Raw genomic sequence first — 16,210 nt, forward strand, 5'->3', positions numbered from 1 at the left:
AAGCTAGAAAATGAGACCAAGTTGCGCTAAAGAAATAAATTAACTATAGACTTTTTATCGTCCAATGAATTGATGTTCACCTTTTATCATTACCAACAAGTAAATAAGGTGATAAAAGCTTTATCAACCAAATATACCAATGATTCAAACTTTTATCACTTATATGATGTATTTAAATATTCTCAAACTCACGATAGTAAGGATGTCAACTATATTAACGTGTAATTGGCAACCTATTGAATCTAACAATCATTTTCACATGCACCGGAAATTTAGAGTTAGATGTCGTTTACTTTAGAATAGAAGGACAAAATAGGTAACTTAATCACATCTTAGCTCCCGCGCCACCCAAACCACATCCAATCATCAAAGCCCACCTGCAAATACAGACTAACCTTATCCCCCTATACAGGAGGCGCGCTATTCCATAACGGCTTTCCTCCGCCGCAACACCCACCGCAATTCCCAAAACACCCTCTCATCCCCAGTCCCATGAAACACCTGTAAACTTAGAATGCAAACCTCGATATTTAATGTTCTGACCTGGGCCAAACCCCCGGTGACATTATTAGCTCCACCATTTCACACTTTCCCTTCTCTATTAATCATTGCACCCAGAGGAAAGCTTAAATATAATAATAATTTCAAGGGAAGAACCAAAAAGGAGGGGAATTATCATCGAAGCCGAAGCGGGAGTCGCGGTGGTATATATAGAGCCATGCCTTGTTCTTCAATAGTGACTACTGATAATACTTGTGCTGATGTTGGTGACGGGGGTGAAGAGAATGGGCGTTTTCGCAAATTTAAACTTAATCATTCCACATTCTTAGCCTCTCTGATGCCGAAGAAGGAGATTGGCGCCGATCGCTTCATTGAAGCTCATCCTTTTTACGACGGTCGCTGTGCCCTCATCGCGATCTTTGGTACTTTTTTGACATTGTTATTTAAATGGGGGGGGGGAGCAATATTTTGAATTTTTTTCATTTAATTGAACTTTTTTTTCAAAGATTCTGGTGTTGATCCGGCTGCCGCTGGTTTGCAACTAACTTCAGATGGGAAGCCAAAGATCTTAGATATTATTGACTGGTACTTACTCCTTAGCCCGCCGCACTATCTGACCGCTAAATTGGTTCTTTTCATTTTTTATTATTTTCTCAAGTTACTTGAGAAGTCTTTGTTTATTTATTTTTTTTAGTACTGGGAGTGGAGATGTTGATACCTCAAAAGTGGTGAAGGCTGATGGAGACGGTCGAATTTGCGGGGCTTCTGGTTGTATTATTGCGCTTCTTTTCATTTTTCATTTTTCATGGTCATAGGATTTCGAATTCCTAAGTTCCTTGCCTTAAATGGTAGAAACATTGTGGGGTTTTTTCTTGTTCCTCGAGGCTTCTTCGATGTTGCCTTGAACTGGTAGCTAAAACTTTACCTGCATTAAATGATAAGTAATTGGCTATTTCTGTAATATGGTTTCGACTGATTAATTGTCTCCATTTTCGTGTAGTTCTTGGACATTTTCGTTCTTTCTATAACTTTCACTTTGTTAAGAAAATGTATGAATCTTCAAATGTATGGGGAATAGTATTTAACTTCTTGATAATGTTCTGTGTTGTTCTTTTTTGGCCCTCCTATATTTTCCATGTAGAACCATCAGCATCAACATCTATTTTAATTCTGAGTTGACTTCTATTTTCTAATCCCATCTTCTATATTTTGTTGAAAAATAAATTATAGGGGCTTCACTGGTTGTCAGTTCTTCATGGAAAAACCCTTCTGGCGAGTGGCATGTAGGCTATAAATTGGTTTATGAGCTCTTTACAAACTCTTTAACTTCACGTCTAAAGGTAAAAAATATTTTCTGTTTAATCCATTAAGAAATTTCAACTTTTGATATTGACCCCTGTTAAATGAACCAAAGGCTAACTATTTTATGGTCATTCACTTTTTTATTAACAATGCAGAAAGAAAGGAAGAAAAAATGGGATGAAAAAAACCAGGAGGAGATTGCAAAGGCTGTAATGCATCTTGACAAGTTCAAGCAGGTTGTTGAAAATTCTATTTGGTGACCTTTTATTGTATGATCATAGGCATAGATTTTCACATTATAATTTCTTTAATAAACATAGTATAATTGTTAATTATTAATATATCTTTTGCATTTATTTGTGCATCCATTATATGAAAGTAAAACTAGTTCTTCAATTTTATTTATGCATTGCAGTCTGACCGTGTTGTGTGTATACTACTGTTCCTTTAGCTAACAACAAAAAGATTACACGCTTGTATACTCTTGTCATTCTTTTTGGTATCAAGTGGCATGCATTTTAGCCTTCGTTTAATGTGCTTCGTGCTTTCCTTATGCATATGCTTCAAAATATGACGTTTTTTCCATGATAAAGAAAATTCTATTGGGACAAATGGAAAAGCCCCACGCTTTTTTATGGTTTCTGTGTTACTGATAGCATTCTAGCTGCTGTTAATCTGATAAAATCATACTTTTGCAGCATTCATTTTATTGATATTTCTGTGTATAATATGTTATATGTTCATTTATAGAAACATACGAAAGTGGAGGATCCAAAATTGAAAAGGGTTCGCGGTGATCTCCAGAATAGAATAGACATCTTAAGAAATCAAGCTGATGTAAGTGCTAAGGATTTTATTGAATTACCTTTTTAATCTAAGTTTTTATTACTCTAAGCTTTCTACTTGTTCATGTGTTAGACCTATGATGACAAAGGACCTATTATAGATGCTGTTGTATGGCATGATGGAGAAGTATGGAGGGTTGCTCTCGATACACAGAGCCTTGAGGATGATACTAAATCTGGGAAACTGGCTGATTTTGTGCCCTTAACTAATTACAGGTCTGCATGTTTGGCATTTATATTATCACCTTGTTAACTAATCTTTCTTGGACATATATACAAAGGCAACAAAATGGTTTATTAATGACGGAAGAATGTTATTATTAATGCAGTACCACATTAAATTTGGTTTTGGATGTTTGACATGTGACATTCTATTTGAATATTGTTTCGTATTGTTAAGAACTTCTCATAACAGTAATTTTCGTCATTGGTTTTCTGCTCTGAGTTTTTGTAACAAATGTCCTGGAATTGTTAGCTAACTCTGCTGAATCCTTGCAGGATTGAACGAAAATATGGCGTTTTTAGCAAATTAGATGCTTGTACATTTGTTGTTAATGTGTATGATGAGGGAAATATCTTAAGTATTGTTACAGATAGCTCTCCTCATGGTACTCATGTTGCTGGTATTGCTGCTGCTTTCCATCCACAGGTATTGCTATTTAAGCTTAATTAATCAGTTTGTGGCATTTTCCTTTTTGAAGTTGGAATGAAATTTGTCTGACTTGCATCATGGGTGGCAGGAGCCCTTGTTAAATGGTGTTGCACCTGGAGCACAGTTAATTTCATGTAAAATTGGAGACTCGCGTTTGGGTTCGATGGAGACAGGAACTGGCTTGACACGGGCACTAATAGCTGCTGTGGAGGTGGGTCAATGTGCATTTTTTCTCCAATGATTATTAACATCTGTGTTGCTGTCATCCTTAGGCATTTATCATCTCATGTGCTTGCGTAAATATCACCTTCTTACACATATCCAGATCATGTTCATTATAAACTCAGAACAGATGCATTTATCTTTTTGATATTTATGCATTTAGTGTCAATGGGTAACTAGCATGTTGTCTCAGGTACTGCAAATGATAACAGGTTGTCATTTTCTATGTCAGTGTATCATATCTTTGGACTTCAATATGTTGCATTTTCACAATATAACCATATGGCTTTTCTACCTCCTTTTCCTTTGACAGCATAAATGTGATCTGATCAACATGAGCTATGGAGAACCTACATTATTACCAGACTATGGACGCTTTGTCGATCTTGTTAATGAAGTAACAATTCTGGACCTTTCCCTATAGTCATAAATCTATTATGTAGGTTGCCTCCTTAATTTTCATATCTCTATATGCTAAGAGTGTCAACTTTGGGTTTAATTTAGGTGGTGAATGAACACTGCCTGATATTTGTGAGTAGTGCTGGTAATAGTGGGCCAGCATTGAGCACTGTTGGTGCTCCGGGTGGTACTTCTTCAAGCATCATAGGAGTCGGTGCTTATGTCTCTCCTGCAATGGCTGCTGGTGCTCATTCTGTAGTTGAACCTCCAGCTGAAGGGCTTGAGTACACTTGGTAAGTTCTAATTTTCAGTGTTTGGCCTTGAAACATGATCTACCAGTCTTCCACTTGTGGATCATTGTCCTTGTTTGCGTCCAACTCATTGAAAGATTGGTCACAATGGATGCAGGTCCAGCCGAGGACCTACAGCTGATGGAGACCTTGGAGTCTGTATAAGTGCTCCTGGAGGGGCTGTTGCCCCTGTTCCTACTTGGACTCTCCAAGGGAGAATGCTCATGAATGGAACATCAATGGCCTCTCCATCTGCTTGTGGGGGAATTGCATTGCTTATTAGTGCCATGAAGGTCTTCCTATGAATTTTTCAAAATTTTTTAGTTTTTTATTGTTCCTTTCCCCTCTCATTTTGCCTTCACATGTTGGTGCTATTCTGTGTGCATCTAAAGGCAGATAATTTAATGTTGCCTGCAGGCAGAGGGAATTACTGTAAGCCCATACAGTGTAAGGAAAGCTCTTGAGAATACATCTATTCCTGTAGGTGTTTTGCCAGAAGATAAACTAACCACTGGACAAGGGCTTATGCAAGTTGACAAGTAAGAAATCTGCCCCTATCCTTGGCTTCTTTTTTATATTTATTTCATATTTGAATCTCATCTTGACCCTTATGTCTGGCAGAGCATATGAATATATACAGAAGTCTCAAGATTTTCCATGTGTTTGGTATCAAATTAAAATCAATCAATCTGGAAAATCAAGTAAGTTTAGGTTGATACGCAGAAAAATACTATTCAGTGTGTTTGGTATCAAATACAGGTCAATTGATCTAGAAAATCAAGTTTAGATTGATAGGCAGACAAGTACCATCCAGTTTTCCAAGTATTTGGTAGTATTAACTTATGCCCAACAAACTTGTGTATGTTCATTGAAGATTAATGGAAAGCCTCAAGCCATTTATAAAATAAATTTTAAAAAAAAAAGAGAGAGAGAGAAGAAGATAGGGGTGCAACTTGGGTTGGGTAAATCTGAGAGCCAACCTACCCTGAGTACTATGGATTGGGTTGGTTGGACAAAATTTCAGCACCGGTCAGACCGTATTGTTCTTCACAGATCAACCATGGGTTGGTTGGGTCAGGGATTGTATCATGGGTTGCTGACCCAGCATCCTAGCCTTCATTTAAAAAGATCTATATGCTTTCATTAATTACCACATTAGGCATTGAAACTTAACTGTTCATAATCTATTTCACTTGCAGCACCTACATCAAGAGGTATCTACCTAAGAGAGTCTACTGCTTGCCAACATTCTACTGAGGTGCACTTTTAATACTTATAAATTTTAATTCATTAAAACAGTATTTTTTTTGGGTTCTTTGCTTTTCATTTATTACTATCAAGTGGATTTATTACCAACTTATGAGGTTACTTGCATGAAATTCTATCTAGTGTTCATTTTCATAAAGTAATATATATATATTACTTTCCTCACACACTGTTCATTTCAGATTCAAAACAAAGAAACTGTTATGAAGATTACTATTTTCATGGCTATTTTCCTCTTAACTGTTTAAAATGGTATATTTTTTAGTTCTTTGCTTTCCATTTATTACTAACTTATAAAATTACTTGCATGAAATTCAATCAAGTTTTCATTTTCGATAAGTAATATATATTACTTCCCAAACTGTTCATTTAGATTCAAAATAAAGAAAGTTTTAAATACTTTCCCCTTTCACTTCATGTTTTCAGCTTATCCCTAAGTTTTACAACTGCTAAAGTTTTATGTTAAATAGTGGGCAGTTCAAATTGAACCAAAGTTTCATGAAGGTGCAAGTAAATTAGACGAATTGGTTCCCTTTGAGGAGTGTATTGAGCTACATTCTAGCGATAATGCAGTTTTGAGAGTTCCTGAGTATCTTCTCCTTACACATAATGGGCGCACCTTCAAGTTAGTTGACACTGCTGCAATATTCATATGAAAGTGCTTAATTTAATAATTATGCTTTTTGGTTATAAATTCATTTTTCTTATTTTATTCTCTCTTTTATGTTAACCTCTATTTACTAAAATATATCATTTCCAACCTTTTTTTCACTGGTAAAGTAGTTGAATTGAACTTTCTATATTTTCCAAATTAAGCTTGTGATCCTAGAAGATTATGTTTGATAGGGGAATTATTTTCTCACCTTTTCAGCATAATTGTTGATCCTATGAATCTTCGTGATGGTCTTCATTATTATGAAGTCTATGGAATTGACTGCAAAGCCCCATGGCGTGGTCCTCTTTTCAGAATCCCGATTACTATAACAAAGCCAAAGGCTGTAATGAATCGGCCACCACTAGTTTCATTCTCAAGAATGTCATTCCTTCCAGGTCTGTTTGGCACAGAATGCAATCTCATTTATGTTTTCTGCACCCTTTGTGCATTCTAGAATCTTTCAATGTTATGATTTTTCCATGATTTGATTCACCTTTTCTGATTGTCTTGTTCAAATAGGCCACATAGAACGAAGGTATATAGAGGTGCCACTTGGTGCTAGTTGGGTTGAGGCAACAATACAGACATCTGGGTTTGATACTACGAGACGATTTTTTATCGACACCATCCAGGTATAGCATGCAGTGAGAACCAATACTAGAATTGACCTAACCCTTGCTTGATGTGTGTAACATGCAGATTTGTCCACTAAGAAGGCCTATCAAGTTGGAGAGAGTCATAACATTTTCATCCCCCACAGCCAAAAGCTTCGCCTTTCCTGTTGTAGGTGGTCAAACAATGGAACTAGCAATAGCTCAGTTCTGGTCAAGTGGCATGGGAAGTCATGAGACAACCATTGTAGATTTTGAGGTTAATTTCTGTCATAATATTTGGAAACTTTATTCAATTTATAATTTTCCAACCATGATATACTTCTTTGATTAATTTTTTTTATCAATGCTGCTTTAATTTCTTGTTTAGTGAATATTTGTTGCTCTAAAACATTTTTTCGTGGCGAGATAACCATTCATGCAAAGTTGACGAACACTTCAACTTTGGTGAACTAAAAATATGAACAAGATTTAAAGAGATTGCTTGCAAGTTAAGTTAAACAAAATATATTTTCTTTCTAGAAGATTTAGTATTTATTAGTATAATATATTTGGCATCTATTAGTATAAAAAATCTTTATTATTTCTTTCTATTTAGGAGTTTTTTTGTTATTAGTATAAAAATACCCCTGTTACATTGTTCAAAATATATGAGTGAAAAACAATAAAAACCTTAGCAGACAATTTTGTTGCTAAATTTCTTATTTCTTCTCTGCAATTCTTAGTTTTGAAATTCCAACAATTTTGTTGAAATGACACATGGATGATCTGCTTTTGCTTTTCAATTTTATTGATTTTCTGTTTCTTCTGCTGGCCTGTCTTCCCATCCCGGGGGTATGCCTATGTCAAGGAGATTTTATCTTTAATAAGTTTTGTGTTCATCTTTGACTTTTGGTAACGTTACCAAGTATGTATTTGTTAGGGTTAAATACACATTTGCCTTGTATAGTGTATCTTTTTTTTCTTCTAAGTTTGATACCTAGTGAATAAAAAATTCACAATTAAGTACGTGAACTTCACTTCCACTACATGTTTTTGACTAACACCAATAGACGAGACAGATCTGGTAAAAAGCACAATAAAATCTTTATGCGTGGCAAAAAAAAAAATCCATGATGCAATTTTGAAAAACAAATTTTTAAATTTCAGAATCTTTTTGGATTTTTTTATTTTGGAATTCAAAAGAGGAAAATAAGAAAAATAATGAGAGAGAGGGTATTAGAGAGAGAGAATGGGGAAGAGAGCCAGTGGAGGGGCTGACAGCTGATTGGCCAGTATGGGGCAAGCTGGGTCGATCTGCCTCAGACCATGCAGATTGGCTGTTAATGGCCGCAGTGGCATAAGACTCACAAATGACATGGTGTTTTACATGATTTATCAAACGTGCCACATCATAAGTCGTAACAGAATTAGCTTATGGTGGTAATTTGACTTCTGAAAGACAAGTTCCTGACTGAGAAGTTTTATTCTCTAGGTGCCAGATTGAGAAAAGCAGTATAGCATGGGCCAAGAATGTGTATTCTACCCTATTTGTTATATATTTCCGGTTGCGTGTTCTTTGGATTGTGGTTACTCAATGAAACAGATGTGGGAATACTGTTTTTAAGTCTAATTAGAACTCTTTCTTGCATTTAATAACCTGACATGTGGATTATAAATCATTTAGATTGTCTTTCATGGAATTGGAGTAAGCAGAACTGAAGTAGTCCTTGATGGAAGTGAAGCACCCATCAGAATTGAGGCTGAAGCACTATTGGCATCAGAAAAACTTGCCCCTACTGCTGTTTTAAACAAGGTAAAGCAGGCTATTATAGTCTAATGTGGGCCATGTATGGTTTCTCTTTTCTTTAGGTTACTTGTGACTTTTTCCCGCTGATGTGCTTGCTCATATTTAGTAAGTCATCTTTCTTCTAATTCTGATTCTTTATGTTAAATATGCAGATAAGAGTTCCCTACCGACCTATTGAGGCAAAACTTTGTACTCTTCCATCCAATCGTGACAAATTACCATCAGGGAAACAAATACTAGCATTAACATTAACGTGTGTTTGTTTTCAGCTGCTTATAAAAAAAGTCTTATGTATGGAATAATTTGTTTTAATGCTTGTATGTGTCTTCCTTTTCTTTTTGCTTCTATAGCTACAAGTTTAAGTTGGAAGATGGAGCAGAAGTGAAACCTCATATTCCATTGCTCAACAATCGTATATATGACACTAAATTTGAGTCCCAATTTTACATGATTTCTGACACAAACAAGGTACATTTTTCTTGCTACTTTAATCACTTAGGAAATGATCCATATAAAAAAGACTGGTTCTGGTGAATTAGCTTTGAACTAAAACAATTATGCTTTATTTCATGTGAAGTAGAACCCATATTTTACATGTTCTGGTGAATTAGCTTTGAACTAAAACCATTATGCTTTATTTCATGTGAAGTAGAACCCATATTTTACATGTGTAGTGCTTTAGGCATTGATCAAAATACGAATTCTACCATAAATGGATTTTTAATGAGCATCTACTTTATTTTTGTGCCACAATTCTGCTGACTTATCAAAATTGCTTCACTCTCATCAATTATAGCGTGTCTATGCAATGGGTGATTGTTATCCAAAATCTTCAAAACTTATAAAGGGCGAATACACTCTGCAACTGTATTTAAGGTACACCCAAATAAGCTTTTTACTAAACATTCCATGTTTTCTAGGCTTACTTTTGCTATCTGAATGAGAAATTTTGGATGCTGGTGGGATTCTCTCCTCCCTATCCCCAAACTACAACTCATCCACAGGTCCTTTGTTGTTGTTTTATCTAATTAAAGAAGTTCCTGAATAGCATGACTTATCTTATATCTTAGAGTTCTCCTTTCTTAAGTTCCATAATTATCTTGTTTATTGAGGTTAAGGAAATATGTTTTCTCGTAGGACAGCTGTAAAGCTAGAAAACTCATTCTATCAATCTTTTCTAGTAAGCCACTTCAATCCTAGTTTACTTTCACTTACTGTGAGCTATCATGATTCAGGCATGACAATGTACAATACTTGGAAAAAATGAAGCAATTAGTTCTATTTCTGGAAAGGAATATGGAGGAAAAGGTATATTATGCATTTGTTTTGGTATTTATGTTAAAAATAGCTCTTATATTTGAAGCACTTAGTAATGCTGCTTACAAATTATGAAAGGCTTTGGCATTTTGATATTAGAGAGGGGCATACTAATAGATGTACCTGTGGTTATTTTGAAACTAGGATGTTGTTCGATTGAACTTTTTCTCTGAACCAGATGGCCCTGTGATGGGAAATGGCACCTTCAAATCATCTGTTTTGGTTCCAGGGTATGTTTAATTATAGTTCATATAGACACTCAACAACTCTATGTACAATCTTTTCTTATTTGTAAATGTAGTTGACTTGACGCATTATTTTCTAGGAAAAAAGAAGCATTTTATTTAAGTCCACCAAACCAAGATAAGCTTCCAAAGGTATTACATTTATTGATGTCTCTTTTACTTTATTAATAGCATAGAAGATGTACAGTAACACTTGGATTGTTCCTTCAGAACTCCTCACAAGGATCTATATTGCTGGGAGCAATATCACATGGGAAACTATCATATGCTGGTCAGGAAGAGGGAAAAGATCTACGAAAGAATCCTGTATCTTATCAGATCTCTTATGTGATACCACCCAACAAGGTCGTGATATATTTGCCTTTACATATGGAGTATCTACATATTTTTATTTCAGCATGTTTGGTTTGGACTGGCCTAAATAATGCTTCTATGGTTAAAATGATGCACTGCTGATATTTACCTTCTTGTTTATTCTGCCATGGTTAATAGTATTTTATTGACAGACAGATGAAGACAAAAGAAAAGGTTCTTCGGCAGCTTGCACTAAACCTATAGCTGAGCGTTTAGAAGAAGAGGTATACGTTAAACTTGGTACCTGTGGATTTAATGGATGCAAAGTTTTATTTCATCATTGTTTTCTTGTTATGAAACTATAATAAGTTCTTATTAACCATTTTAATATAATGGATAGTTGTCAAAAACCCATATAGTCATGGTTTCTTCTAGCGTTTATTGCTTTGAATATTTATTTTATTTATTCCTTTTTCAAGATTATTACTATGAATGGCATCAATTATGAAAACTGGAACAGATTTCCTCTGGATACTTAGCTTTTCTGCAATTGAAAGTTGTCTAATATTCTTACCTGAGTGTTATGATGATTCTACTTTTGTGGTTATAGAACTATTATATTTTGTGCAACTGACCATTGAGGTTGCAAGCATCGGGTTTGCAGATTTTCGATATTAGTTCCAATTTGCAGCAGGTTGTCTGCTGTAGAGGAAGTATGTAAATGCTGTTCGTTTCTAGATACTACAGGAAGTGAATTTTGTTCATCTATTTCTTATGTGTGAAATTTTGTAAGGCAAACAAACTACAAAAGTTGTTCCCTTAATAGCTAAAAATTTATATGACATTCATTCTGATGCTTAAGTCTGAAAATGGCTGTGCTACACCATTCTTTACAGTTTCAAACTTACTATCAATGACATAATACATCTTAACATCCTTGGAATCTGGTCACTGTTTCTGTTCGATTACTTCCATTTCTGTGGGATCCTATCACTGTATAGTAAAGTGTCTGTTGTCAATGTGTTTGATACATTAAGGGTGTCTTTGGTTTGCCGAATGTAACATTACACCTTGAAATCTTACATTCTAGAATAAGATTGTCTTGTTTAGATTCTCAACATTCTGGTTACCTCGTAATCTGATATTTCCAAAGAGTGTCAAGATTCGGAATATAGGGTGTAATCGCAATACCACCCATTCTTTAGGTTATCTTAGATTACGAGCATAATATTAAATTTGGACCAATTTACCCTTTATTTTTATTATTTTAATTAGTTTCATCTTTTTTCCTTCTTCCCAAATAAAATTTAAGTCTAACTAACAACAAGAATCTCTCCTTTTTCTTTAACAGCGAAACGGTAAATTTCGTATTTCAAAACTATCATTACTACATTTACTCTAAAGATTTATTTATTAATATATTAATTATGATTATAAATATGATTTATAAATTTATTTCAACATCATATAATTACTTATTAATATATAAATTATAATAAAAACAATAATTATTATAATTTATCATAATTATATGAAAATTAAGACTAAAAAGTATTAAAGTAACTAAATTTGTTAAAATAACAAATTCTATAACAAGAATAATTTAGTAAAATGTGCTTATAGGTAATCTTATATTCTGCCAACCAATCATCAAATTCTTGCATGCCAACCAAATGAACCACACAGGATAATGTAACATACCCGCATTTCACCCTGTAATATTATATTCCCACAATCTTATTATTGAAGGTAATTTTACATTCCTTAAACCAAACACCCTTTAAGCATTTGCAATGTTGTCATGGGGGCTGGTTTCGAAGGCAACTCTAAATTGCCAACTTGTAGCAATTACCATTGGTAATAAATTGAAATGGTTGAATGGCTGAATAATAATTAAAATTGCATGTTCTATTGTTGTATCCTCTCATATCATATCTTTGCTTGGTGATAAGGCCTTATACTTTTCAATTTAAAACATCTATTTTCTTTGATGTCAACATATAGAATAATGCTTGTTCAACTCTTCAATTAGGTTCGAGATGCAAAGCTAAAGGTTTTTGGAAGTCTGAAGCAAGATACTGATGAAGGTTGCTCAGAATGGAAAAAGTTAGCTCAATTGCTCAAGGTTAGAACTCTATGTTAACCCTTTTTTAGTTTAGGTATATTCTTTCCAAAGATTAGAAGAAAGGTGCATCTCTTTCTGAGGAAGCATCCTCTCTCCCTAGGCATTGTTTGAATAGTTAGTTTTCTCAAACTTTGTATCAAGCAGTCACCGGGCTAGTGTCTACCACAATCCAAGTCTAGCATATTTTCTGTTTTTTTCCTGTTGAAAATTGAGGTATACTTGTAGCAAAATCATAGATAGGAATTAGAGATGTGAAAATTTATATATAAGTTACTCCTGAAACAATGATTTCCAGCACCAAATTTTGTTAGCTCTTCAAATACAAGCTGAATATTGTTTTATAACTGTCTAAATTGTTGTCAAACATGGTGAAGAAAGTTTTGTGCCAGTGTTACACTTGCCAATTTTTCAATGTGAGAAGGTTGCTATTGTAACTTGTTGAATTCATCTGTGTTTAAGTTGGCATATAATTCCTGAAAGTAGAATCTGTTTTATATGACATCTATATCTAGATATAGATTCTTAATGCAAGAACAGATAGTGTCTTTCTTTTAGTAATTTGGAACAGCTCAATTGGCTGTAATTTGTGCTTTGTATCAATTAACATTTATTATGTGCTATCTGGCAGTCTGAATACCCTGAATACACTCCATTGCTTGTGAAGATCATGGAAAGTTTGCTCTCTCGTGACAATATTGATGACAACACCCAGCATTATGATGAGGTGAGTTTTAGGGAAAGCAGAGTTTGGTATGTAAACATTGATGCCTCTCTTATGTCTGCTTGGGAAAGTGTCTTGTTGAGGTTGCCCATTGTTTCATTGAAGTTTATGTGCTTGGCAAGACGTACTGGCTAATAATTAATTCTAGCTAGGAGTTTACAGATATAAAAGCAGAAGCTTTGAGACAAATAATCAGGGTTTTGTCTGTTCAACTTTACAATATTCCAAAACTAAAAGGGGGAAAACCTAAACTAAAAATAAATTTTCTTAATATAATTTGACCATGCAGGTTATAGATGCAGCAAATGAGGTGATTGATAGTATAGACAGAGATGAACTGGCAAAATTCTTGTCACTCAAAAGTGATCCAGAGGATGAGGAGGCTGAGGTACTACTTAGATTGCCTGTTTGCCTTTCCCCTTCCCTTTCCGTTAACCATGCTGTACAATTCCATTTAGGAATTCAGGAAAGTATATTATCAGAATTAAAGTCACTAAACATGCTACTTTCTTTTTTTAAGAAGTTTGATTCTCTTTAGTGTGTCATCCATGCTACTATCTCATCTCTTTATGTATACTCACAAGATTTTGATCTTTACTTTTATGATTTTTATTTCTTCAGAAAAATAAGAAGAAGATGGAGACTTCTCGTGATCAATTAGCACAGGCACTATACCAAAAAGGACTGGCATTGGCTGAGATTGAAACTCTAAAGGTAGTCAATGGTATACGTATCACATGGTTATGTTCTAATAACTTGTATCCTAGCTGATATTGGCTACTACCAGTAATTCGATTTCTTTAACGAGGGGAAGAGAATGCAGAGATGAGACTGAAATAATGGCATGTAAATAAAATCCATGACCACTCTCAGAAAGTTAAATCTTTGGTGTGGCTTAAGGACTTGAATATCTCTATCCTATCTCCCTCCTGCGTAGGACCATAGTCACCAACATAAGTCAAGGATTTGCTTGCTTTCTTCACATCGTGTGAACTAATGGAAACATGGATATAAAACAGCAGTCTGTGATTGTTGGATCTTCCTCTTTATTGTTTTAGGGGGCAGGTTGATATATGTAATCAAAGATTTTCTACTGTCGTAAGTCCTGCTGCACAATTCTCCTGTACATTAGTCTACAACTTTAGTGGGAATCTTTTAGTTCATTGTTTTATAGCATTCTTCGTTCTGATGTTGATTATATTCTTTTACTGTAAAATGAGATGATATCTGCTCATATACAATACTTGTAACAACAAAATCAGTAATTGTAGCTTATCATCTTCATAAGCATTAGAATTTATTGTCTTTACTGCTATAGGGTGAGAAAGCTTCAGTCTTGGCTGGTATTGAAGGCACAAAAGACTCAGACCAAACTGGAGGCCAATCTGCTGTGGGCTCTGATGTCCAGTCAGATTTATTTGAGGAGAACTTTAAAGAACTAACGAAATGGGTAGATCTGAAATCCTCTAAATACGGCACTCTCTCCGTAATGCGTGAGAGACGATGTGGAAGACTTGGAACCGCTCTAAAGGTATTTTCTGTCAGGATAATCTAAGTGGCATAGTGTAGTTATTAACTAATTATTACTATTTGAAAAAAAAAAAAAAGAAGCACTTAGTCATTGTTATATTACTGATGGTTTATTTCACATGTCAGCCTGCATAAAAAAAATTTATGAAACATATTTGAGTGAAGAAAAGCATGATTGTCAGTCCCATTCCATAAAAACCTATGCGTTTGCTAATTAGTGTGCATTGGGCTTTTGATAAGGTTTTGTTTTCACATTAATGCATTGGTTGACTGTAAATGTGGTAATTTCCCCTCTTACCGGATAGAGAATTCTTCAAATGAAAGTCTAAACAAGTGGCTTCACTTGAGCTCAATTCAATTATCGACTGTTGCAGGTAGTAAATGAGATGATTCAGGATGATGGAGAGCCTCCAAAGAAAAAACTCTATGAATTGAAGCTCTCTTTGCTTGATGAAATTGGATGGAGCCATTTATCAACATACGAAAGACAATGGATGCATGTGCGCTTCCCTCCAAGCTTGCCCCTATTTTAAGGTTGCTCAAAGCCTGGTTAGTTGCCAGTTCCAGTTTGATATAAAAATAAAAAAAATGAACACAGAGGATAAATTTTTTGTTGTGACAAAATAGTTTGTAATGATAAAATGCAATTCTCTGCTTATCAAAATCTGGTTTATGGGGACTGCCCCTACACTGTATAGCTACCCTCACACACCATGACCAGCATGGGGCACTCTATTGTCCTTTTACCCAAGATGATGGATATGAGGTGGTCGGTGGCAGATGGGAAAACTCAAGTTTGGATGAGGATTTGAAATTTGATGTAGTTTGGGGATAAATTAAGGGGTTGCCTAAATGTGATAAAGAAAGTGGAAGTCTGTAGTTGGGGGATTGGACATTGGCCTAACAGGTTTCAACACTCTAAAAGAAGTAACCTGTTGATGGTGTTTGAATCAATCACAACATCTGTGTCTGGTGTTTGAAAGGATCATGATCTTGTGAATTTGTTTATTTAAGTTCCATTTTTTATATTTATGTGGGTCCTTAATTTTCCCTTTTTTTTTTTTACAAATGTAAAAAAAAGTTATATCATCATCGTCAAAATAAGTAAATTTATTATTTTATTTAAACTTAAATTAATTAATACTAAAGAATAGAGATGATGTGTTGGTTGAGTCTTGAACTTGGTTGATATTGGTATTGTTGTTAGTATAGGAAGACATGAATTCGAGTATGCTCAATTGTGTTTCATCATTTTATTTAAGAGTTTGGAGTTAGTGAGAGATTATGGGTAATTTTAAATATTATATCATATTAACTTACTTCAAAATTAATCATTTTTAATTTATTTATTTAAATTTCAAATTAATAAGAATGTTAAAAAATTTTAATTAATTTAATTGAAATATAGTTGTTAACCTACAATTAATTCATTAAATTTTAAAGTTT

The 16,210-nt window shown here is 34.4% G+C and overlaps 1 protein-coding gene across 5 annotated transcripts; it reads left to right on the forward strand.

The window, feature by feature from the left end:
* The first annotated feature begins 243 nt into the window (after nt 1-243).
* On the forward strand, nt 244-15,792 carry LOC107952372 (tripeptidyl-peptidase 2). 5 transcript variants are annotated; one of them, XM_041074464.1, is made up of 34 exons: nt 244-923; nt 1,008-1,086; nt 1,196-1,269; nt 1,732-1,841; nt 1,959-2,039; nt 2,554-2,640; nt 2,722-2,864; nt 3,147-3,297; nt 3,389-3,511; nt 3,836-3,919; nt 4,027-4,214; nt 4,330-4,504; nt 4,629-4,750; nt 4,833-4,912; nt 5,411-5,469; nt 5,948-6,102; nt 6,349-6,527; nt 6,652-6,764; nt 6,832-7,002; nt 8,410-8,538; nt 8,685-8,785; nt 8,883-9,000; nt 9,329-9,408; nt 9,768-9,840; nt 9,994-10,079; nt 10,175-10,226; nt 10,305-10,439; nt 10,601-10,672; nt 12,421-12,513; nt 13,142-13,237; nt 13,524-13,700; nt 13,856-13,948; nt 14,553-14,765; nt 15,139-15,792. In XM_041074464.1, the coding sequence occupies exons 1-34, from the start codon at nt 515-517 to the stop codon at nt 15,295-15,297; spliced, it is 4,260 nt and encodes a 1,419-aa protein (XP_040930398.1). In that variant the 5' UTR covers nt 244-514; the 3' UTR covers nt 15,298-15,792. The 5 variants fall into 5 exon arrangements, 3 of the variants coding, with proteins under 3 accessions (XP_040930398.1, XP_016743122.1, XP_040930399.1); XM_016887633.2 differs by having other exon boundaries at nt 13,524-13,622; XR_005899476.1 differs by lacking the exon at nt 15,139-15,792 and having other exon boundaries at nt 13,524-13,622; nt 13,848-13,948; nt 14,553-14,726.
* The last annotated feature ends 418 nt before the right edge of the window (nt 15,793-16,210 follow it).

Source organism: Gossypium hirsutum, chromosome A08 (genome assembly GCF_007990345.1).
Source record: "Gossypium hirsutum isolate 1008001.06 chromosome A08, Gossypium_hirsutum_v2.1, whole genome shotgun sequence".
Taxonomy (NCBI): Eukaryota; Viridiplantae; Streptophyta; class Magnoliopsida; order Malvales; family Malvaceae; genus Gossypium; species Gossypium hirsutum.

Bases quoted from the DNA above. Each gene is read 5' to 3' on its own strand.
- LOC107952372 (XM_041074464.1), top strand. From the start codon at position 515: ATGCAAACCTCGATATTTAATGTTCTGACCTGGGCCAAACCCCCGGTG. The intron at 1,270-1,731 runs GTTGTATTATTG...AATAAATTATAG, and splicing joins TCGAATTTGCGGGGCTTCTG to GGGCTTCACTGGTTGTCAGT. The intron at 10,673-12,420 runs GTATACGTTAAA...CTCTTCAATTAG, and splicing joins CTGAGCGTTTAGAAGAAGAG to GTTCGAGATGCAAAGCTAAA.